This window comes from Nasonia vitripennis, chromosome 4 (genome assembly GCF_009193385.2).
Source record: "Nasonia vitripennis strain AsymCx chromosome 4, Nvit_psr_1.1, whole genome shotgun sequence".
Lineage (NCBI taxonomy): Eukaryota > Metazoa > Arthropoda > Insecta > Hymenoptera > Pteromalidae > Nasonia > Nasonia vitripennis.
This window is the reverse complement of record NC_045760.1, coordinates 3,775,868-3,801,010: the sequence shown is the minus strand read 5'-3', so window position 1 is coordinate 3,801,010 and position 25,143 is coordinate 3,775,868. Positions and strand designations below refer to the sequence as shown.

The 25,143-nt window shown below is 42.8% G+C and overlaps 1 protein-coding gene and 1 long non-coding RNA gene across 2 annotated transcripts; one reads left to right on the top strand and one right to left on the bottom strand.

The window, feature by feature from the left end:
- The first annotated feature begins 2,509 nt into the window (after positions 1-2,509).
- On the top strand, positions 2,510-6,298 carry LOC116417212. The gene is made up of 2 exons (XM_031929207.2): positions 2,510-5,378; positions 5,459-6,298. Exon 1 carries the CDS (start codon positions 2,523-2,525, stop codon positions 5,370-5,372), a length of 2,850 nt encoding a protein of 949 aa, XP_031785067.1. The 5' UTR covers positions 2,510-2,522; the 3' UTR covers positions 5,373-5,378; positions 5,459-6,298.
- A 498-nt stretch (positions 6,299-6,796) lies between these two features.
- On the bottom strand, positions 6,797-9,226 carry LOC116417215. The gene is made up of 2 exons (XR_004227513.2): positions 8,659-9,226; positions 6,797-8,381 (listed from the first exon to the last, which is right to left on the bottom strand). It is a non-coding gene; the product is annotated as an uncharacterized LOC116417215 (long non-coding RNA).
- Between the last annotated feature and the right edge of the window lie 15,917 nt (positions 9,227-25,143).

Below are 25,143 nucleotides of genomic sequence, written 5' to 3'. Positions count from 1 at the left end.
AAAATTTTTAAGAAACTCATGACAATATAAATAGTTTACTTTGTCGCTTATCTCATCTGAAGTATTACTAAGAGCTACTCCCCGGTCGAAAATCGAATCAATATATTTAGTAATAGAATCTTTATTTTCTTCCATTTCTTCTTCAGGAATGTTAACATAATCATCATCGTCACTTATATTTGTTACATCATCGCTAGATATAATAACTAATTCAAGTTTGTACTGGAAGGTTTTGAAAATATTTGTCATTAACAGTTTTCGAGTGTAACATTCAGATCCTTCATCTGATAATGTACTGTTACAAATTATCACAATAGATATGACTATTTGTTCAAATTCGTCTAAATCTTCGACCTGTGTAAGATAACCTAAGCCTCTGACAAAAAAATCTATTGTAGCTTTATTAGATTTGTCGAAACATTTCCATTTTCGTACTGCATTAATTAAATGTGCAACGTCATGACGGTAGTAGCAATTTGGTGATGAATGTTGTAAGTTAATAAGCATTTGATAACAGTGATTGTTGTACATCTTGTACGTCATTTTGTTGAAAGCAATACAAATACCGTTTTGTAAGGCTAACGATCCATCAGTTACGATTTCTTTAGGTATTTTTGCACCAAATTCGATCCATTTTTCCAGAAACTCTTTAATAAATAAAACATGATGTATACTGGATATAGTTTGCAGTAAGGGAATGATTTTCTTCTTATAGCCAACTACTAGTACGTAATAAAATAAAATTTTGCCGGAGTAAGATAAATATTTTTTTACTAAACCTCCCGTAGAATCGAGAGATAATGGTAAGTTTCTATGCTGTAATTTGTTCCAAAATATTATTTGTGCGTCTGTAAAGTAATACACATATAATGGATGCAATGATAACTTCCTAATGCTGCACTTTTGTATGAATTTTTCATTTGTAATAGACAAACCTTTAAATTCAAAATAACCGTCAGCTTTATCCAAAACTTCTTCCCTTAATTTTTGCAAAGCGCCTGTTTTATTTAAGTCGGGAGGTTCAAAATCTATATCTAATTTTTCTATCTGTTCTTCTCTATATTCTGTCGCAGTTTTTGTTAATAGTTCTTTTCCTATTTCTTCCCGTCTTTTACCTGTTAACTGTCTTTTGTTTTTATGAGGAATTTGATGCGTTGAAAACGTTTTTATTTGTATAGTTAAAAGTTTATTTTCAGCACTAACAAAGTCACTTTCTCCTACAATACTAGTTTTGCAATCACTACAAAAGCCTTTGATTTTAAAAGATGTTTTCGTTAGATAACCATCTTTAAGATTAAAAACGCAAGGTAAGTTTTGTGATGCCGATATTTGGTCTTTAACTTCTTCTGCCCATTTAGTCTGATTCTTCCTTGTTGTTAAATCAATTATTTTGCTAGTTTCTGCAACAATTTTAAATTCTAATCTTTTGCACTTGTAAGGATTATTGCGGGATTCCTCATCACAATAATCAAGATCTATATCACTTAATTCTTGAATTTTTCTTTTTTTACTTGGTACTTTAAAAAAACGTTCCAAATTCGTTCTAATGTTATGCCTATTTCCGTATACATTTAAATACAAAGAGTTTGCAGTCATTTTTAGATTTAGAGCCTTTTTTATGTCATTCCAAATTGGATCAATTGTGCCCTTTAATGTCCCATTTTTATGAAAAACATTCCATTCTTTTAGTTTTTCTTCCAAAAATTGTGCTGGTACTTCTGCTTCTCGTGGCATATTGTTTTTTTTTGTCTGATATCAACACATATAATACTTGATCATGCAATAATCTATTAAACTTTTGTAGTAAACACATACAATATCTCATTTTTCGGTCATCAAAGACGAATGCGACTTTTGCCGCGAACGACCGTTGCCTCGCGCGATAACGTTTTCCAGGAAATCTGATCGTCGATTGTTTTATATATATTACGTTGTCAGAACACACCACGAATCAGATGACATCTTAGTCTTTTCTTTGTTAAAAACTTCACAAAAACTTGTCTTGTAATACATCTATTTTTTAACAAAAACAAAATAGCTACGTGCAGGATCACGTTTTCGCGGAATCTCGATGCGCGTGGTGGATTTCGTGTGAGAACGCGTTGATTTTTGCTAGCGCCTGTTGCGACTGTTGCAGTCCTTTATATATACTATACAGACTAAACTATACTTTTTATTGTAATAGATGCATGCGTTTATGATTAAGAAACTTATTCGTCGATACGATTACGGCATTTAGATCAGTATATACGACTTCGCGCTTCAGTCTTCGTGTGTTTACAAACAGATGTGATCATAAGAAGAAAATTCCTATATCATTTTACGTTATATCCCCTAATCTATTCTAGTTACTTATACGATTCTGCTAGAGATTTTTATCTACAAGCTTTGCTAGACTGAGAAAGTGCCAGTGACATATGAAAGCTATCGCCTAGCAGCTCAAACGTGTTTCAATTGCCTTCTAATATTATGTCTGATTCGACAAATAACTACAATATATAAGTAATATTATTATAATAACAATGGGGAAAAGAGGAAAACCATGCTTAGTGCCACATGAAGATCGGATAGAAGAAATGAGAAAACATGAGATTTGTACCGCAAATGGAAAATTGAAGAAAGAAAGTGATCCCGTGTGGCAATTAATTTGTGACAACATAAAAAAACGAGATTGTAAAAAAATTATAAATGTGCGAAATCTGTACCGCTATGTTCAAATTAATTCCAAGAAAATATTAGCTGAAATCAATATTACAAATGCACTAGATACAATAGAGGATACAGTAAAAGACACAATAAATGATTCTCAATTAGCAGATGAACGAGATGAAGAATCTATACTGATTGAAATGCGAAAAGACGTATTCTACAAGCCTGCAATAAGAGAAATATGTACATTTCCTCTATCTGTTTTACATTGGACGATAGAAGCAATAGATTTTTCAAAAGATTTAGGAAAAGATATTCTGTATATGTTTTCTCTGATAGGAACGTTTTGCAAGCCATTTATGGCGCCGGATGGACACGTTAGCAAGCCAATAAATTTATATGCATTAGGTACAGTGGTGTCTAATACATTTGTACCTTTGTGTCAATTATCGACTGAAGATTACTCAACATCCTTATTTAATAAATTCTTTGGTGAAAATATACGAAGTGGCTTAGCAATTCCAAAATTTTTAGTTTTGGACTATTACACACATCATTATCTTACAGCAAATGAAGTTTTTAATGAGTACTTACCATACGAAGAATATTTGCTTTTGTGTTACGATTATTTAACTGGGAAAGCTCAAATATTACCGAGAGTTATTATTTATACTCACAACAGATTTTTGATTATCAAAATAAAATATTGGGAATGCATCAACAGGATACAACTTCCATCTGTAAAGAGATTTCATCTTTACTGTGTTATTGTACTAAGTTTACAACAAAATTTAGATGATTTTCAACGCAATTTAAAAAGCATCTTCATTGTCTCCAGTAGTCAATATCAAAGTAAAATTACACATGAGAATTTTGAGCTTATTAAGTTACAAATACAAGAATTAAATGTGGAAACACTTTATAGCAATGAAGAACTAGAAAAAATAGAGAATAAATTCAAACAAATTGTAGACCTTGATAATGTTATCAAAATTAACTGTGATAAGTGTAAATGCATTAAAGACTTTATAGAGAATATTTTTATAGAAGCTAATCAAATAATGATTACACAAAATGATCAATCATGTGAAAATAATGTGTTTTATAATCCACAATTTTGCGAAGAATTGATGAAACTTTGTATGGAATTTGTTCTTTGGTCAAATATTATACAACAAAATAGCATTACAAGTTCATCCTGTGATTTTACTGCACTATTAGATAGTTATAAAGTTGACTTTGATAGATACTTATCACTAAAATTCGAATCAACACCAAGACTAAATGAATATTTATTAAAAAATATTGATTATGAGAATGAAAAGTTAGAATATTTAAGAAAGATTATTCATTCAGAAGCAAGTAGAAAAACAAAAGATAAATATTTTGACTATAGTTACATGCAGTATGAAGAAAATTGGATGGGTCTTAATAATTATCGAGTAAAAGCTAAAGAGGAAAACAATTCAGAAAACTCTTCAAGCAGTGATGATGAAAGTATACTAGACACTAATAATGATAGTGATGGTGTTGATTTTGAAGAAGTAAGTTTGAATATCAATACATTTATAGACTCTGTTTGCCAAGATAATAATGATAATCATATCTCACACACACATGCAGTAATATCTGAAAAGTTGGTTCCCATTGAAAATGAAAATACAAAAGTTGAATCACAATATGTGCATGATAAGCACGATAATGAAATTTTTCAACAAAATGCTGTTACTAAACAAAACAATAACACTAGTAAGAGTAATAAAAAAGTTCAGAAATCAGAATCTGCAATTGCAAAAAATAATTTCAATAGAGGAAAGTTTCTTAGGCCTTGTGAGGATATCTATTTGTTGCAACAAAAACCAACACAATCCTCTATAAAACGTCAAGTTATTAAAAATTCCAATCAATCTACATCTAATAAGATTAATAAACAAAGAAGAATTCTTGCTACTTCAAGTCCTTTTGATAGTCTTTTAGAAATATTAACTTCAGCTTATTGTAATATCCAAAAATTTCAAAATTTTATAACTCAACCAACAAATTATACAATAGAGGAAATCACTGAAGAGTTTTTCAACATTCTTCAAAAATATGTTGAGAATTTCAACTTTAGACAGCTAAGCTCATTGAGAGTGAAATTTGTCGACAAGCTTTGTGGCTCAGCAAGTCAAAAGTTTTGTTGGAGACAATCTATTGGTGAATTTTATAAAAGAATTATGCCATCAACCATAATTGATAAGTATGAATGTAACCAGTGTAACATCATATCATATCGACATGAAAAATGTATAAATATGTCATCTACAGAAATAATGTCTGAAAATTATATAGAAAATATTATTAAACACCTTCATATACCAGATAAATGTGATAAATGTGGTCATAAGATTTTTATAGCAGATTTTAAAATACAAAATATTTTATGCATTGATATTGAAGACACAGTCAAAAATAGTGGATCATGCTTACTCAAGTTAGGTGAATTAGTATCACACATAAAAATAGAAGAACAATCATTTATTTTGATGGGAATAATTGGTTTTCAAGAACCTTTAGGAGAACAAACAACAAGGCACTATTTTGCTTGTTGTAGAGGCATTCAAGGATTTTGGTTAAAGTATGATAACACAGAAGAATCCAGCAAACCTATCAGAATCAGCGATAAAGCTGCATCACTAAACGGAGCAATATTAATTTACATAGAATTTGATAACAAGGTATAACTAGCGGTTAGTAAAAATTGAATTACTGATGTCTCAATTAATATTAACGCATAGGAAATTTTATAAAATCTTGTATTATTTTTCAGAGATCATCGTCGCAGATAATGTACAATTATATTGCAAGAAACACTGGCAGTCTGTTTTAAAAAATAATTAATGCATGATTATTAATAAATACATTTATTTAATTGTAGTGTAAAAATATTTATTGTACATAATTTTTTCCTCTTCTTTTCGTCAGATTGCATACAAAAAATTCGAGGGTATTTTAATATATGAAGCTATAATTAGTTTTTACGTTAGAATTTTACAAAATTTTCAACTTTTCATTTTGCTAGTTAATTATAACATTCACGATTTAAAAAATTATTGTTAAATACTAAGGTGAACTGTATGAAAAATTATAAAAAAAGTGAATACACACCAAGAGAAGTCAGTGCAGCTAAGAGATTCATTTTAACAAAATTATTTGAACCAAATCACCTACTCAAATCAAAAAGCTGTACATAGGGCTTCAGGTAAACATAAAGAAAATATAACATTATATAAAAATTGATAAGGTAAATAGTTATGGAATGAGTTTTAAAGCATCTGTGCAAAATTTCAGAGCTCTACGTTCAAAAGAAGAGAAATGACTGAAATGTTAATCTTGCTTATTACGATACTTGAGAGTTGTCATTAATTGTAGAGCTCTAAAATTTTGAACAAAAGCTTTACAACTCATTACAAAACTATTAAGCTTATCAGTTTTTATTTAAATTTATCCTCTCTGTACCTTTACCTGGAGACCTGCATACGGCTTTTCACTTTGGAAGTTTGATTTCCTACAAAAGTCTTGTTACAAGGGATGTCTAAATCCTTAATAATTTTTAAATATAATTGAAAAATTTCTAAGGTAACTGGTTAACTAATGGTACCTTTTAGCAGTAAAAAAAAAAGGAAAACATTGAACACGCATTAGTATAAGTCACTGCACTTTAGAGGTTCTCTTTATAATAAATCACCCCCTCAAACTAAAAAGCCGAGCATAGGGCTTCGGATAAACATAAAGAAAGGATACAATTAAATAAAAACTGATCAGGTAAATAGTTTTCTAATAAGTTGTGAAATATCTTTACAAAATTTCAAAGCTGTACGTCAAAAGCAATAGAAATGGCTGGAAAATTCTTGCTTATTTTGACTTATGACTTTCTTCCCATTGACAAAAAAATAACAATAAATTTTGAACTAGACAGCTGAAATTTTGTACAGACGTTTTAAAAATTATTTAAAAACTAATTACCATGGCAGTTTTTATTTAACTTTATCCTGTATAGATGATTACCTGTAAACCCACTCGTGCTTTTCACTTTGCGACTCACATTTCTGTGATGGTTTTTTATAGAGAATCTATTAACCTTTGAGACTTGCATTACTGTTATCTAGTATAATTTCAAGTATAGAAAAGCATTGTTACTCAAGCTATACCTTAGTATTTAACAATAATTTTTCCTTTCAAGTATTATAAATTATTTGCATATTAACAAATTGAAGTATTTTTAAGTTTATATTATTTATAATTGTTCAAAATTATTGTTGCTTTTCCACGCTTTAAAATTAAGTAAAATACCTCGATAAAAGTCACTGACAATGATAAATAAAAATTGCTATGGTAGTTACTTTTTTTAAGGATATACAAAACTTGTTGAACGTAATGACAATACTATTAAAGTAGTTTTTAATCTAGAGGTCTAAAAACTTGTACAGATGTTATGTTAATCATTAGGAAACTATAGCTATCATGGCAATTTTCGTTTATCTATATTCGGTTCCTATGATCACCTAAACACCTGCTCACGGTTTTTCTCTTTGCAACTGTAATTGCTGAGATGGAGTATCTCTAAGCGTTTACAAGTTCTTTTTTTACTTTCTGCTGTATTTTTAGGACCAGATGGTCATAATTACTTGAGTTGAATTTTCTATTTTCACCTTCTGGACCTAAAAATATGGCAGAACACAGATTTATTTAAGCTAGTCCTGACAGATCCTCTGTGATTAGCTTTTCTAAAGTTTACTCGCAAAATAACATATATCCTGCCAAAGTCTGAGCAGATGAAAATTGAAACAAAATATTCAGTGACATTTTCGAAAGTTATTAAACAAAACATTATGTATTCTAATTAATGAACTTAGAGTTTCAATTTTCATCTGATAATACGCTCTGTATCCTATTTTGATAACACTATTCTAAACTAATCCTACTCCCTCACATTCTAATCCCTAAGTCTATTTCATCCCCCTAAGAACACTTTCGCACTTTCACTTGTAACACAGCGGTCTTCACTCTTGAAACAGATGAAACAGCTATCCAGCTGTCCTGCACTGCATCAGTCGCACTGTTGTTTACACCATCAAAGTTGACGGCCTCGAATCTGAAAAATTAATAATTTTAATATTTTGATCACTTTGTTATATTATATGTATTGTTCTGAAAATGTCCTTCATGATACACTCTTGGCGAAAGGTAATTCAATAAGTATTGAAGACTTCACTCCAGTGAATACGCGCAGCAGCACAAATAAGAGTGGATACCGGTGAGACATCAGTGATGCAGGAACTTATGCAGGAACAGTTTGCTCGTTCGATGAAAAATAAATGAATTAGTATGTTGCACAAGATATTTCAATGAGCCAGGTGACCAGACCTGGCCAAATGTTATTTATGTGATTATTTAGTAATGTGGTGAGATGTTTACGATTTCAGATATTTCAAAAATCAACAAAGAAATTATTATGTAATCTCAATTAATATTTTTTGTAATATAATGATAGTAAGTGACGACAGGTCTGGTCACCCTGATTACAATGTTTTGAAGCACCTAATATTTGTTATAAGTTAGCCATTGAAGGTTCAAAATGTTTTGTACGATAGGACATACCTGTAGTTATAACAGTAGTAGCTACAACGGTAAGCTCTTCTATCCAAGTATGATCTAATGGCATGTAGACTGATTGGTGTTATTGAAGATTACTGTAAAAGTAATAAAGTAATGATAAAAAGTGATAGAACTAGGCATGAAATTCTATTAAAAAATATCTAATATTGATTAGATTTCAAAAAATTAATCATCAAAAAATGAGACATAGAAAATGATAAAAACATTAATAATTAAAATATTTTTGCCATAAGTGACTTTATTTACAATAAAGAATCGACTACTGCAGTATAAAAACCCGTTTGTTATCTAGACTTTATTAAATAAATAAAAGAGATATTATGATGGAGTATATAATTTGTAGGTTATGACCTAGTAATTTACACTTTCACTACTTCTGGACTTATTAAAGTTAGAATAAGATTGAAAGCCAATACTCCCTGAAGAGGCCGTTGCACCAGGAGACCATCGCTGCACTGTACACACTTCTGAATCCGCGATGCACTTGCACAAACCGACTTATTGTTGTTGTCGTATATTATATAGTCACTGCAGTACACGTGCGTAACGATATAGGAACAGCTGATTCGAATCATCGAACGGAATATGGTACACGAACCGCCCGAATTGGTGTAGCATAGTTGACGAAAAAATAATTAATTTATTAATCAGTATCTATAGCGAATAACGCAATAAAGGCAATATTTACAGAATCGGTAATTAATTTACAAACGATTCGCAGTGGTTTCAATGTTCTCAGATCAATATCTTACAAGAAAAACGCATTTTTCTACTTTCTCGCGGCGTAAAAAGTTTTTGATTTTTTATAAATAAACTAATAAACTGACAATTTTTTTACTTGCGATTACAAACTTTTATAACGATTCCGCAATTATCTAATTTTTTTCCGATACGATTTATACAAATTATTCGTGAACTTCGTGCAGCTGAAGAAGAGGGAGCGTGTCGATGCATTCTCGCCGGGGGAGTGGCAGGTGTGCCCCTACGGAGGTTATGTCGACGGCGGCCGGCTTCTTCTCTCTCTCTCTCTCTCTCTCTCTCTCTCTCTGATCTCGTGCTCTAACGGATTTTCGGCGACGATTTTTGCAGGTATGCCTTAAAAACTTGTCATTGTTTGCCTTTGTTCGTTTCTCGCTCAAGTGTTATATACGTATATAGAGGAAATAGATATTTCGTAGCGAGGAATTTTCTTGAGTATCGCGCGGCTGGATTTATTAATACCTTTTGTACTTTCTATTATTGTAACGATTGCCTTGCGTTGTTGGCTCTGATAGTAGGATAGTACTATAGCGCGACGGAATACGTTCTCTATAAATACCTATAGCTCATGTCGGGCAATAATGTCTTGCTCAGTGCAGGGTTTGATATTGTTTTTAACAAGCGTAAATCATTGCTTCACACGTTGTAAAATATATGAAAGATCCGATTTTTATCGCTCAGTGAAACGAGTTTGCCTTTCTCGCTGATTGCGTAACGGATGGTTTTGAGGTGTCCTAAATTAGCTCCGACATCGACGAATTAATTAACCCATTTGCTGCTTTTTACGCTGCCCGATCGATCGCGATGTAGTACCTTATAACGGCTCCCCGAATGCTTCGCGCATCCGTCATCGCGTGAAATTACGAATCGAATCCTCGAAAACGTAAAGCATGACTCACTACGGCGAGTAGCTTTCGATTTTTCCCTTCCGAGAATGATTAGTCTCGAAATTTCTGACTCACTCGCAAAGAAACGAAAATGCCACACCGACCGAAAACTGCAGCATCGTCGCTCACAGACATCCTGTCCGCGGATAGCACCGGCCGTTCTCTCTTTCTCTCGGCGCAGACCCCCATACATTCTCCTCCATCCGGCCCTCGAGATCCGCCGCCGCACAAAAGAAGCAGCAGCAGCAGCAGCAGCCATACGCGAAAAAGCAGAGCTCGAGTCTCGATGACTAACGGGACTATCCCCGATATACTTACGGGCGTGTTGCCTCTCTATACACGTCCCGGCGCGTATATGTATATAATTAAAGTTACCCTTTTTCGAGGGAATGCACTCTCCCTCGGCGCCTCGGCTCTCTTCTCTTTTTCGAGAATCTTCTTCTTCTTCTTCTTCTTCTTCTTCTTCTTCTTCGAGCGCAGGACATTGCCGGCGATCTTGAGGCCTGAGTCACGTTGAGCGTTATGAGTCAGTTCGCTGCTGCTGCTGCTGCTGCTGTTGCTGTACGGGAATCGGTTTCTAACAAAGGAATGTTATATGCGCGCCGACGGTGTGTGGGATGCGGTCTATCGGTTCGAGAGAATGTCGTGCGCGTGTGTGTGTGTGTGTGACGAGAGCTATTTTTCGAGAGGGTGATTTATACCGTCGCTATGCGTTTTTGTGTATAGTTTTACACGAATTTTCGCCATGTTCAGCGAGAGCGAGTTTATTTTCCCGTCCCAGGCTTATTCATCTCTATTTTCGGTCGCTGAACGCAGGATCCGCACATCGCGTTTTTCGACTCTATACTCGAAACAATGCTCGTTATGTATACTTAGCTGTTCTCGATGGTTTAACACTTTGTTGAATCGCGAGCGCGCGAGACTCGTGCGTATTGAGTTTCCAGTTTACGCCCCCGGAGTGTTGTCTAAGCGAACTATTATACTATCGTACAACTCCGTACGGACACGGAGTATCTAGTCGGACAGATGTTCCAAGTCGTGTATAAAGTATCAATCTAACACAAGACGTATCATTTAAATGCGTGTAAGATTAAGAAATTTTCATTCTCGATCCGAGACAATAGCAGCGTCAGAAGGTAGCTTCGTCTCTCGCATCGCGCCTGGCAACAAGTGCGGCAAATTGAGCCGATCGTCGAACATCGCTGAGATGTACATCATCGACGTAAAGCCCTGCGATGCGCACGACTACGTTTAAAGAGCCATCCATCCGTATCCCTCGACGCGATTCCTTCTCGACACACCGGCTGCTCCCTTCCCTCTTCTCTCTTTTCTCCGTCGACGGTGTTATGTACGCTGGTGGGGCATGCATATCTGCATGCAAGAGCACAAAGGACATCGGCCTGCACGCACGCACGCACGCGAGAGAGAGAGTATCGACTGCGGAGGATATCGAGTCTCTCTCGGTACCATTCACGGCTTTCCACCGGTTGCGCGGACAGGGAGACTCTGTACAATATACACGTTCGTCGCTGCATCGGTCGTACATACTTATCGAGCGATTTTTTTCGAGCCGCGCGTCGCGGTTTGAAAAATGCACGACGCTGAAAAAATAATCTGCAGCCAAGCGCGTATACGAGTAGAAAGGTCCGAGCACGACAAGCCCGCATCGCTTTCGCACGCGGATTACAATAAACCGATCGCCGCGGCAAAAGCCTCCCCTTGAATTTCCGCGAAAACCGCGGGAGCAATAACCCTCCCGCGTGCGGAAAATCCATACAGCAGTGCGCCAACGGCAGCAGTGGTGCGGTATAGCGGCAGTATACCACCCCCAAATCGCATGAATTCAATCCCACTGCACACAATCCTCTCTCTCTCTCTCTCTCTCTCTCTCTCTCTCTCTCTCTCTCTCTCGCATGCAGGTGTATACGTGCTCTGCGCTCTCGAATCAATCGCGTCCCCTCGCATCACTTAACAATGTCACCAGCGGCCGTTGCGCGGAGTATAAAAAGAAAGAAGAAGCGCGCGCTATAGGCTACAGTTGTAAATCGATGCCTCCCAGCAGCAGCAGCAGCGGCGACAGCGTATATATAGCGGCGTAATCAACCGATCGGCGAGTATATATCCCGCGCCATAGACGTATACGCGGGGAATATAACGGCAGCGGCGGCTCATCGTTGCCGGCAAGAGAGAGATAGATATACTCAGCTGTATAGGTAGCTCTCATCGTTATATGGATCCGTAGAGTACACGCCGCTCTCTCTCTCTCTCTCTGCAGGCGTGTACGCAGTGGAATCGACAGCCGCCGCGTTGCCGGGCAACCAGACAGTCTGACTGTCGCGTCTGCCGATCTTTCTCTCCCCGCGAGAGAGAGAGAGAGAGAGAGAGAGAGACGCTTTACTGCGGGGGTGAAGGACCCAGGGTTAGACACGGAGGGATAGAGAGAGGGATGCCGAGGGGAGGAAAGGTACCGGCGGAGCTGGAGGTGAAGGAGGAGGACGAGGAGGAAAACAGGTATATACGATCTAAATAGATGCGCGGGACGAATAGACTTTAGGGGTTGCTGCTAGCGGTAAATATGGCTGCTGTGTGCCCTCGGCTCCTCAAACGCGGCCTATATGTTCTATGGAAAAAAGTGATCTAGTATAAAAATTCCCTAACCAATCCAAAATACATCCCGATGAATAAATAGCCGAGCGCTGCACGCGGAACAGAGAAGCGCACCGGCCGGCGAGCTCTAACCCGCGCGGAGGAGTAAGAAGGGCTGCGACGGCGACACGTATACATAGCCCATGCGCGAATCTGACGCTAGCACTGCACCGGCTACAGGCGGTATAGTGGGGGTGATAGTGCGAGCTCTGCCGCGGGAGGAAGGGGGTAGAGAGAGAGAGAGAGAGAGAGAGAGAGAGAAAAGCGGCAGCAGCCGGGGCTGCAGCAGCGGCGCAGACGAGGCGAGGTCAGTTATCCGCCACGCCCGACGCGCGGACGTGTGCACGCTCTCTCTTTCTCTGCCGCATTGCACTTTCCGACTACGCCACTGCGTATCGCCGCATTGCCAATATATATTCTCTCTTTCCTACTACGCTATACTCCCTCTCTTGTTCTCGTCTTCGCTGTGGACGTTGTCTTTTATTTTGAGAGAGACTTGCCTTCTTCGCTGCGCCTCTTTACGTTGCCGTATAGACGCCGCCAGACGATGCTCTGCTTAAATTTTCTTTCACGTTTTCTCGCTTGAGCAAAAGAGAGAGAGAGAGAGAGAGGCTCTTTTGCACGGGCTTGCGCGACTGATTTTATTTTTTCATCCCGAAGCCGGACAGATTCTGCGCCGTTTCGAGGAGGCCTGATGCTTCGTTTTCCTTCTTTTCACGCTCTCCTCTCTTCCCTCGATGGAATTAAAAATTGCTCGCTAATCCTGGCCTGGATTTCTTTCCCTCTCTGCGTTCGCTGGCGCTTATAATACACGGATTTATGCAGAGAAGAGTGCATTTTTTCCTGCGGCAAAAAATTCTCTTTTGCAAGCGCGATAAAACACTTTGAGAATCGACAACGAGTGTCAGTATCATTGCGAAAATTCGCGGGACAAAAAGGTCGTTTCGCAAAGCCTCTCGTCGTGTTGAGAGTATTGTACAGAGACGTGGACGCTCGCAGGTGCCGGGTCAAGAAACTGCATCGGACACATGTCTGCCAACGCGGCTCTCTCGCTCTCGGCGTGACGCAACGCGCGATGCATTCTCAAACGCGTCTTCTCGGTTATATGTACTGCAACGACTAACGACGCTCGTTATACAATGCGATAATAGCAGCCGTATGCTCTAGCTCTCGATTTTAAACTTTTGCTCTCTACCTACACATGAAAGGCTAGTGCTCGGTTTCTCAGAGTAATGCTCACTTCCGGCTCTTCGATCGCGTAAAATCGATACCTCGAGAGTTGCCTGCTAGAAAGAAAAAAAGAGGGAGTGTGTGTGTGTGTGTGTGTGTTTGTGTATATATATATATATATATATATATACCGCTGCACCGCGGTTTATCCGTTAACTCGGGCTGATTATCGGATGATCCAGTTTGCGCGAAGAAAAAAAACACCCTCGCGGGTAATGACAAAGTAAACACAAACACACGCGCTTCTCCGTTCTTCGATTATCGGTATCGTTTCACGCTGGATTTTTTGCTTTCGCGCGCGTGCGCACCGCTTGTTTTCCAAGCGCATTAGCGGACGGATTCCGCGCAAAGTTTTTGCGAGAATCACGCTGAATTTAATCGGCGGAGCTCGATCGGAACTAGTCGATAAACGCCGGCTTACAAATCTCCAGACGGACCGTGTATATAGATGTCCCGTGCGAGAACACGACAAGAGAGAGAGAGAGAGAGAGGAGGAGCAAAAAGGAATCGTTAGTCCGTCTAGACTGAGGCGATTTATCGGCACGAATCTCTCGCTCTCTGCTCTCCGCAGAGCTTATAGCAGTAACAAAACCAAGAGACGAGTCGACCTCCTCTCCCGAAGGTTTATTTCGATCTATTGAGCCTTCGTAGCCAACTGTACCGATACACGAGTATAGTTTAACCGTTTCGCCGAAACTTCGCGCACGTCATCGGATGCGGAATCTCGATGAAAAATCGCGACGAGTAATTTATCAATTAAAAGTCTTTATTATATCCTCGCGATGAAGCGTCGCCGGGATAGCGGGCATAAAGCGCGTTTACGAGCGACTGCGCAGCGAAAACAAGCTCACCGCGTGTATGTGTATACATACAACACACGAAAAGAGAGAGAGAGAGAGCGGAGAGAACCACTGTCATTCGTCTCTCGCGAGCGTGGGTCATCGAATTTTTTCAAGGTTACCCGCGTAAGGCTTCGCGTGTCCAAAATAGTTTTGGAACCAATCCATCTTCGCTCTCTGCGCAGCTCGGCCTTTTCATAGAAAATTTCAATTTCAACGAAACGCCCATTGTTGTATCTTCCTTCATATATGTACGTATTTTCGAGGACGGTATAATTACGCGCTAATACCACTCGTGCGGCTGCTCTGCTTTCTGCTCGAGCTTCGGCTGTAATTTTCCAATTTCGAGGTAATCGCTCTCCGTCGGCTTATGCGCGCGATCCCACACGAGTGTATGCTATGCAACGCTGTTTCGAGTCGCTAAAGAATAAGCGAAAATTCGATATCAACGTCGTGTGCTCGAAGAGAGAAATGCTCATGAATACAAAAGCTCGGGCCGTGCGGAGAGTTACGAAATCGCTCTTCGAACCCGCGCATCCCGATAGCAAGGTCACCCCTCTCGAAAGAAAAATACGCGGCGGTAACCTCTGCTATATATCCTCTCGATGTTTCGCTCTCGTATATAATGCGAGATTTAATCGGCGATAAATAATCGCCAATTAAAAGCTATTCGTCCGCCGGCGTATCATCTCTCTCTCTCTCCCTCTCTCTTGTTTTATAAGGTTTCAATTTTACGCAGAGAGAAAGAGGAGAGAGAGAGAGAGAGAGAGAGAGACTATATATATACCGCATACAGAGCGACTCTCGGTGCATCATAACGCGCGAGCTTTTATTCCCCCGCGCTCGCGCGCAGTAAAAAGGGGCCGATCGTCGTGTCGGGTTATCCTTTTCTTCGCGGGCGGCGTCGTCTCGTAAAAAAGTCGTTACGAGGACGTTGCTCGAGCCGTATAACAAGGAGTAGTGCTCGCGCGCAAGCTGCCGCTGACGGTAAAGCTGCAGCTCTGCCGGCGGTCCTCTCTCTCGCTCTCTCTCTCTCTCTCCTGAACCGCGAGCTTTGTCTTCCTCCAGATTTTCCTCCCCGGCCCTTCCATTACATTCTTAATCTAAGCCCGTATCTCTGTGTGTGCAGAGAGCGGCCTTCGCTCCGTATATACTTCTGGTTTTTCTCGGCTTATACGCTCCCCGCGCGCGTTTTTTCTTATTTCGTTCGTTTTCGAGCCTCTCTTTCTCGGCGAACGACGAGTTATTGGCAGTGTACTGGCGGCTGACGATCGATGCCAATTTTCGCTCGGCCGCCTGCGTATGTGTCTGTGCGTGCACTGCAGTGGAGAGCGCGACGAGACGGAAAGAGAGAACGAGCTTCTCCGCGCTGAGGTTAGGTTGCTATATGGGTTTCGGGTTCCAGAGATAAAGTTCGCAGACGTTATTATGTGCCTCGGAATTCCGCTTTGGCTTATGCGTCTGTGTGTATATTGCCCTTTCATTTTTTTTTCCACTCTCACGATACACACACGCTTCGAAGCTAGTTTGCCTGCTTCGAATCGCCGGGCAATGAGTCGCGCTGTTTTTCACGCGCCGAGTCTCTCGTAAACACGTTGACGTTGTTCTCTTACACGAGCGCGACGACGACCAAGAGGTCTCTTATCAAAAATGCATACATTATGCCCGCGGATAGAGAGAAGAGAGAGAGAGAGAGAGGGGGAAAAGCTGGTCGACACCCACACGCCGAGAGCACACTATACACTCCTGAAGCTCTCACTTAGGCTAAGTAATACCCGAGCGAGAGGGAAGACACACAATCGACTCGACACTCGAGCGCTGTACGTATATGGCATACAAGCGCGAACAATGCGACGCGTCTTAATTTTCACTGCGCGACCGAGCTGGCGCCGGACTATATGCGTGGAAAGTTCTTCGATCGGTGCGCAATATATCAAGAGCTTCTCTATATTTTTTTTAGCGTACGATGATCAAACGCTCGTAGATATAGTCAAAGCACGCATCGTAAAATATAACGATCCCCTATCTCGGCCCATTAGAGGCCGCTGATGCGGAGCAGACAAATTAATCCTCGATCGCTTATATGTACTCTATAAAGCCATCGCGTACGCACCGAGAGGACACCAATACACTCTCTCGGCGTATGCAAAGTGGCCGCGGAGTTTTTGCACACTTACGCGTACACACAACCAGGGCCTATATTTCCTCCTTGGCAGCGCTGCACACACGCGGATTACTTAGTCTCGCAGCAACGAGATAATGAGGGGACAGAGCCGCACTCTGTTTTCATGCATAACGCGAGTGTACGTATAATACTGCAATCTCGCGCGTATGCGCTGTATACTCCACGTAATACTGATGCAGAGCTGCGCGCACCTGGTCCTCCTGCAGCCGGCGTAATCGCGCTTACTAGTCGCGTCGTTGCCGAGCTCTGCCTCGCGTATACTTGGCCCTCTTTTATATTCCCGAGCGAGCGAGCTGCCCTTATCGCGGTCGCAACGCCCATCGGCCGCCGCCGCTGCTTCTTTGCGGTTCTGCAGTGTACTCGCTCTCTTTGGACGCGGCTTTGTTGGCTTTCCCGCCGCGGCGCGAAAGAGATGCTTTACGACGTGTCTGCGGGCAAGCGTGACGAGGTGACGAGCTGCGCGGATTGAAAATTAAGCCCCGGCTAACGCGCTTTGTAAATATTTTTGTACTGAAACGTGGCTCGTTCTGAGTTTTATTTATTTACTCGAAATATTACGCATTATACGGGCGAGCCTTATGTTGAGAGTGATGTGCGTGTAAAAGCCTGGGAGTAGAAACTTTTGAAAGTGCAAAGTTGTAGAAATCTCGGCGCGCCTGTTTCAGAAACTCTCTCCTAGGTAAAAACAAAATTGAGCAAAGAGCTGTCAAACTTTAAGCTGTTTCATCTCGGACGTGTGTTCCGTCTCCGCCGACAAGGCACGCCAGTCTTACCAGTCCGGGGTTTATCTACTTGCGCGTAGGCAACAACTTCGCTCGCAACTTTAGACTCGCTTTCCTCTCTAATTTTCCATAATAATCTTCAAAGAGATATGGCATATCGTACAAGCATAGAATCCAGGTGATCCCCCAGCAGCAACAGCAGCGCACATACCAACGGCCCATACGCTGACACAATATCCTATCCTTACTCGGTCGGAATGAAACATTCACGCGGCCGACTCGCGGAATAGACCTCCGTTTCCCTAAGTCCGATGCCTTGCAGCAGCAACGCTCATGCATTCGCTATGAGAGCTTAAATTTTTTGTAGAATCAACCGACCGCGACGTCGCCGCGGCGACAGATTCCGCGCATCGCGATGCATTATACCCGCCCCTTCGAGTCGACAATCGAAGCGCATTCGTCTTTAATGGGCGCACATATCGCATCCAGAGCGCTATTATACGGCCGCCGACGGAATAGGCGAGTGAATCTCGTCTGCAGGCGGTGACAGTGTATACGAGGCCGGCCGGCCAGCTGCGGATACCGCGAAACCCGCACCGTTTAATTCCCGTCTCGTGTAATTCCGCTGAACCCCTTCTTCTTCTTCTTCTTCTTCTTTGCACGGCTATCGCGAGCGAGTCTCTCAAGTGCCGATGCAGCGGATTCTTTTGGCCGTTTTTTAAGCTTTTACGCGCGTCTGCTTTATCGAGTTTATTATGCTGTAAACGCTGAAAGTACGCTCGGCGACGGAGGCATTTACAGAATTGAACTTTTTGCTCGCGTTGCTTTTATACTGAAATTCGATTGAAGGGTGTCGTTTGCCTTTTATACTCCGCATTCAAAAATCCATATCTACATCAGCGTTACATGAGCCGGCTTCCGCGATCGATTCGTCATCCGGCCAAGTCCTCGTTAATATTCATCGCCGTGTATTTCGCTCCCGGCGGTCATTAAAAAAAAAAGGGCCTCGCGTAGCACACACGTAGAGCGAAAACATTTTTAATATCGGGCCTCTCGTGTATTCTTACGCTCTCGTCGCGCATCTCATTAGACGAACAATAAAGTGCACGCGCTCGCGCACAAAAGCCGCGTCGGAGAGCAGCAGCAGCATCAGCCACGAGAAAGTATTATACGAAGGTACTTAGAACTCGTTAAAATTGCAGCGGAACGCGCTAGGCCGCAAGCTCTCCCCGTCTGCATCAGCTGCCCTCGAGAACTCGTGATTTCCATTTGGCTGCAGTGCTCGCGCGCTGTACTCCAATAAAATCGCGCAATTTTATCTATTCTGCACTCGCGACTTTAATTCGAATCTGCATATTCGACTGGTGCTGGAAAAAGAACTTTCTTCTGGCGCGAGCCGGTGTAATGCGAGTATAATCGATTGTCTCTATGCTCGCGATAAAGGAATCCGGATTCGAATCTCGCGTAATTTTTCCGAAGGCTTTTCTTCTCTCGGAGCACGTTTCCGCGCTGTACGAGTTCTTCCAATGGAGTATAGTACGGCGAGCCCGCGAGGATACACCCTTCGCGATAAAAGTAATATTTCATCGCGCTGCATCCAATTCATCGAAAATTCCGATAAACCGCAAACACAGCGGCTTTCAATTTTCTCCCAAAGTGCAGCGCGGCGCACTGCCTCTGGAATAAAAAAGAAACTCGCGAGCGACTGTTTTCTCAGCGGCCGGAATGATCAATACTCGGCGGCACGCGCTCGCTCTATATATGTATACACACGAATGTGCTGCAGCGCCTTTTGCAGCGAGGTGAGCTTCGCCGAAGCGTCGCGATTATATGCGTTTCTTCGCACTCGAGAATCTTCCGGGAGTTATCGGTTCTTTATCGTCTATCGCTGCACACACACACACACACACACACACACACACGAGCTTCCCGCATTCCTCGACAGAATAAGTACTTACACACAGAGACTCTCCCGTAGCCGAGAGACCAATCGATCGCTGCGTTGTGTCTCTAACGCGAGAGGTTTTCCCGCTTTCCCGTCAGAGCTGCAGCATCGGAGATGCACGCCAGAGATTGAATTATGTACGCCCTCGGGTTTGTCCTCTCTGCGGCGGCGCTATATGGTATAGATATGCCATGCCTGTGGGTGTGCTGCTTTTATGCGTCCTACGAGAATGCTCGCCTGCGTTATTTTTTTTTTTTTTTTTTTTTTTTTTGGCAGCTCGTATGAATTTGATTCTTCCCGTCTCGGTGGGCGTGGTTTTCGAAAGGCTCGATCTTATCCGAATTTCGTTGCGCGAGTTGAAAAAGTTATACGCTTGGAATTTGAATCGCTGTATGCTTTTGTCGGCGCTCATTGTACGCATCGCGCGCTGTTATCGTCATCGGATATAAAACTCCGTCGGCGATCGAGAAAAATCGAAATGAAAATACAAATCCGCCAACGTACAAGCCTGATGACTGCAAGCGAATCTGGACTAATCTGCCTCGCGCGCGGTGTAGATAAAGTGCCAGAGTTCTCAGCTCGCAGCTATACGCCGCCGACAACGGGTGAAGGACCCGGCTTCTCTCTCTCTCTCTCTCTCTCTCTCTCTCTCTCTTTCTCCGCACCGCTTCGTTCTTATATACCTCCCCGACGACGACGTCTTTGTCCCCTTATTTCGCCGACTCCCTCCCGCGATTTCCATCTCTCTCCCCACCTCGCACATTGCGAGCTTCTTCGATCCTCCTCTTTTTCGCCGCCGTCGTCGTCGTCGTCGTCGTCGTCGTTGTCTTCTCTCTGTGTTCTGCTCTTTGCCTTTTTCTCGCCTACTTGCCTTCTCGGCAAAGCAGCAGCAGCAGCAGCAGCAGCAGCAGCAGTGGCTCTTTGTTTAAACCCGCCTGAATGTTTCGCCCTGTGCATAAGAGGAGATGCCTGCCTGCCTGCCTGCGCGTCTCGCTCGGTCTCTTTTTCGCACTTGCGGCGATTTTTTCCCTCCTTGCAGACCGTTATTTGCCTTTCGACTCTGTGTGTGCAGCAGCGGCGGCAGCCTCAGGTGTCTCGTTTTTTCCTCCCGAGCGTTGAGGGCGTCTCTTTGCCTCAGCCTTGTGTGGAAGAGACCGAGCGAGTTTGTACTGGTCGCCTAATTTCATTCCCTCGGAACTCGCCTCGTCATTTCGCCCGTCCGTTTACCTCCCCCAGCTAGCTCTCTCGTATAATGTAATCGCGCCGCGGCAAATAAACTGTCGTTTGCATCTAATTACGCTCGCTCCGGCCGCCGTATCTCTCCCTTGGGTCCTAGGAAACGTTCGCGTTTACTATCGCGACGCTCTCATTTTTCCTCGTCCCTCTATCTCTCTCTTACGCGCGCCACACATACGTCATCCGCGTTTGGCTTTTTCGGCGATGCCCACCTGGCACGCTTCTCTCGCTCTTTTATTCATCCTCCGCGTCGCCCCTCGTTCGGCCTTTGTCTCTCTTTCTCTCTCTCTCTCTCACTCCGAATCGAACCTCTCTCTCTCTCGCTCTCATACGGCACACCTCCTTCCTTTCATTCTACGGCTCGTCGCTGCTGCCGGCGAAGGACATTTTTTTCACTCCCGCGCGCGTGTGTGTGCCGATTTTTTTCCTCCTCTCTCTCTCTCTCTCGCCATGTCCCTGCTTCTCGCTCTTTTGTCGCACTGTAATTTCAGGAGAAAGAGTAGAGAGACAGCGCCTTGTGTCGCCCGGACATTTTATCGTCCGAGTCGGAGGCGTTTAATTAGCGCGAGGAGAAGTATACGCGCTGGCTCTCCCGCGCGCTGCTGCGCGGCAGGACGTTATGAATAAATATATTCTCCTTCAGGTGTATTATACGATTATCGTTCTCTGCCAGCCGAAGAAGACGATTCTGGTCTGAGAGTTGTGTGTGTGTGTGTGTGTCGGTATTTTAATTTCGACCGCTTGTATGTCGGGACGCTTATTAATTAGGACGAGGCCATCAACTACGAATTGTATAAATTCAATACAGTCTTTGGAATCCCCCCTTACTTTGTAGTAACTTGTTCGCTTTTGGCTGATAATTAAAAGCGAAGAATATACGAACCTCATTGTCACCCAGACCATAAAATTATAGAAAAAAAAGAGAAAGAATAAAGCAATGCGTAATGCTATAATCACGACTATAGTATACAGCCAAGCCAGCAGCTGTTTTATGGTTAATAAATGCTCTACGTTACACGACGGTCCGTGTATAAGGTGCGAGCGAGCACAAGAGCAGTACCAGCTACAGCTACCGTGTTCCATATTAAGAATGCCAAGGGTTCAAGTACAAATGCTTATTACATAAATACTCGACGATTCGATCTCGGCGTTAAACGAGGTCGACGACCTCTCTCTCTCTCTCTCTCTCTCCGCCTTGTATCCCTTCGAAAATTATCATTGCCACGACGGAGTTAATGATCTAGCCATCTTATTGCTATTCGCTCGAGGTATAAGCATAAGAGACTCGCAGCGGTTATATATACTTTACCGACGAGACTACTCCGCTGATCTTATTAGCAGGACGTGCCGCATCGGAATAATAAAGCCGACCTTTTCCGTCGCGTCCTTAAATGCGATTTTCATTCGCGCGAGAGTTTTCAGCTCTCCTCGCCGACGGCGTTAATTGACTGAGAAGCTGACTTTTATTCCGCTCGCTGTAATTGACGGGCGTACAATTATGCGACGAGCTTTTATTCTGCGAGAGGCGTTGCCCTGTTATAACAAAGTTTACCGATCGCCCATAAACAATAGGCGTCTTCACCGCGAATAAAGCACGTGATCCGCGCATACCACCCAGTATCGGCAATTTTCCTCGGAAGCCGCATTGACCCCGCTTACCCTCGCCTAATAACATACACTTTTCCAAAACCGACCACCCGATTGATCCATCCTCTCGTGCATAATCCGATCGATATGTACGCGGGGCTGCATATAATTAAAATCGATCCAAAGAGGCAGCTCCGCGAACAAAGCGGGAGAGGCATCATCTCACTACAATTTGGCAAATCGTCAGTTCGCCGCCGCAAATACCAGGCTTCGGAAGGGCATCATCGGGGAGAGGGAGAAAAAATCAGAGAGTACGGGGGGAAGTTCGCTTCGTACGCGCTTTAATTTCCTCGCCAGGTGCCGGTGTATATATAGTGTATGCCGCCGCGCGACCTTTATGCCGCAGCTGAGCGAACGGATGCCCGCTAACGTATCGCTAATTGAATCTCGCCGTCGACGGGATATATCCGAGAGAGAGAGTATGTGTGTGTGTACACACCGGCACGTGAATATTCATGCTGGTGCTCGGCTCATCGACTTCAATGACTCCGAAACACGAATGAGTCGTTACCCTCCAAGCTTGTGTGTACCTATCCCCCTATTTTTTTATCTTTCCTTCTTTTTTAAGAAAAAAGACTCTAATAGGCGTCATTATCGTGGGGGCTAATTTCAAGAGAGTAGGGGGAGAGAGATATTTGCGCGACCTTGGAGAAATATTTCTCTCTCTCTCTCTCTCTCTCTCTCTCTCTCTCTCTCTCTCTCTCTCTCTCTCTCTTTTCCTCGTTGCCGACGAGCCAGTTGCAAATGGTGCGGGTTCGGTTATTTTTAAAATGCCCTCTTCTCCTCTCTTCGAAGTGAACTGCTGGAGAAGTCGTTTTCTCGCTCTCGCGGCGTATTCGAGATTTCCCTACGAATTATGTTTACATCCGTGTATGGTAAAATTCCTAAAGTTCAATTTTTCGTTCTCGCAGGTGAAGCTCACTGGCCGCAGAGGACGTCGACCCCTTCCGCGTGTGAGTAGACGATTTTCACACCTCGCTCCATATTTCCTTGGCTTTATACTCTCCACTACAGCCGAGAACACACACGGACGGAGATATCCTCCGAGAGAAACAAAGCAAATCCCACAAATCCTCGAACGCGCAGTAAAAGAAACAACGGCGCATAGCCATATGCTCGCGGGTTGCAATGGCAAGAAGTGCCTGCAATACCGCCGCACGAGAAAAAGATCAATCATAGCGCGCGAACTCTTTCGCTGCCACTCGGTACACGTGTCGATGAGCAGTCCTGCGATTATCGGCGAATGCGCGCATCCTCCAGAAACAAGACAAAGGATTTCTTTGTCCCTCTCTCTCTCTCTCTCTCTCACTCTCACTGGTCGCTGTGCCGAAGTGTTGCTCTCTCTCTCTCTCTCTCTCTCTCACTCTCTCTCTCGCGCGCGCGCGTTATGTATATAGCAGTGAAATCTCGCAGCAGCCGGCGGTCCTATTAGCAGACGCTCAAGGAGAATGAACTTGCCTTTTATTGCGCTACTCGGAACGCGCTCGCGTTCGTTCATTCGCCTTTGACGTATGGCTGCGCCAGCAGCAGCAGCAGCAGCAGCCCCGCAGCGACAACTTTAATAACCGAGAGAGAGAGAGAGAGAGAGAGAGAGACGGTTTACGCTTGCTACTGGACACGCCGAGAGTCAAATCGCCGCGTATATAGCTGTCTCGGTTAACGTCTGCCCTTTAATCCGCAGTGCGGGCATAGACCCGCGACGTTAACGCGATTTCGTTGTTATTCCGCTCCGAGCATTTGCATATCGATGCCCGATGAGCTATATTTCGACTTTTTGCCTACACACGCGCGCGTTCTTTTCCAGCGCGCAGCTGCTCCCGGAAAGAGGGAGAGCGAAGCTCGCATGAGGGTAGATTATCGGCAGGGATCTGAATTAATTTTCCTCCGAACGATCGGAATCCTGGAAAAAAGGGATCGGCTTTATTGAAATTTAACGTCCGACGCCGCGGTCCCCGCGTGCACGTGTCGTGTGCTTCCCGTAAACGGCTAGTGCGTGTGTGTACAAAGCAAAACCGACGATTTTTATCTACACTCTCTCTCTCTCTCTCTCTCTCTCTCTCTCTCTCTCTCTCTCTCTCTCTCTCTCTCGGACGAGAATGTCGGGAATTTCGTTATAGCGCATAAAGAAGGCTCTCTCGCGTTTTGTTTCTTTATGCATTGCCGTATAGCGTTTTTCCAGCGCGTCGACGATAAATCTTGCATCTGCGCGCGGATTGCGAAACGCCGGCTGATTGATACTTTTCGGCGGAGAAATGAAGACAGAGAGAATTGCGACACGTCGCGCAACAACGCGAGGTTTGTCTATAGCCCGATGACGTTCGTCTGATTTATTTATAGATATACATTAAATATACGTACCCACTCGTGTGTGTGTGTATGTGTGTGTGTGTGTGTGTGTGTGTGTGCTTTACAGCTGAATTGATTCGTTGCTTTGTAGAGCTTTTATTTGACAACATAAGTATATTTGGATGCAGACAAGAGAGGAGAGCTCGTAAACAAAGGACCCCCTCTTCGCGTTAAAGAAAACGCCCGATTTGCGCCAAATGACGTGTACACTGGGATTCCGAGGAAAAAAGTCGTTGAGCGCGCTACGCAAGAATGGAAAATAATCCAGCCCGCAGCTCGTAAAAACGCCAACTCGCGTCATTATTATTGCTCCGATCAAGCGCTATATACACGCCCTTCATTACCCGCGTTTCTACTCACCGACTTGTCAGTATACCCCTATGAGTGTGCCCCG

Excerpts from the sequence above, each read along its gene's own strand:
- LOC116417212 (XM_031929207.2), top strand. The coding sequence starts at position 2,523 with ATGGGGAAAAGAGGAAAACCATGCTTAGTGCCACATGAAGATCGGATA.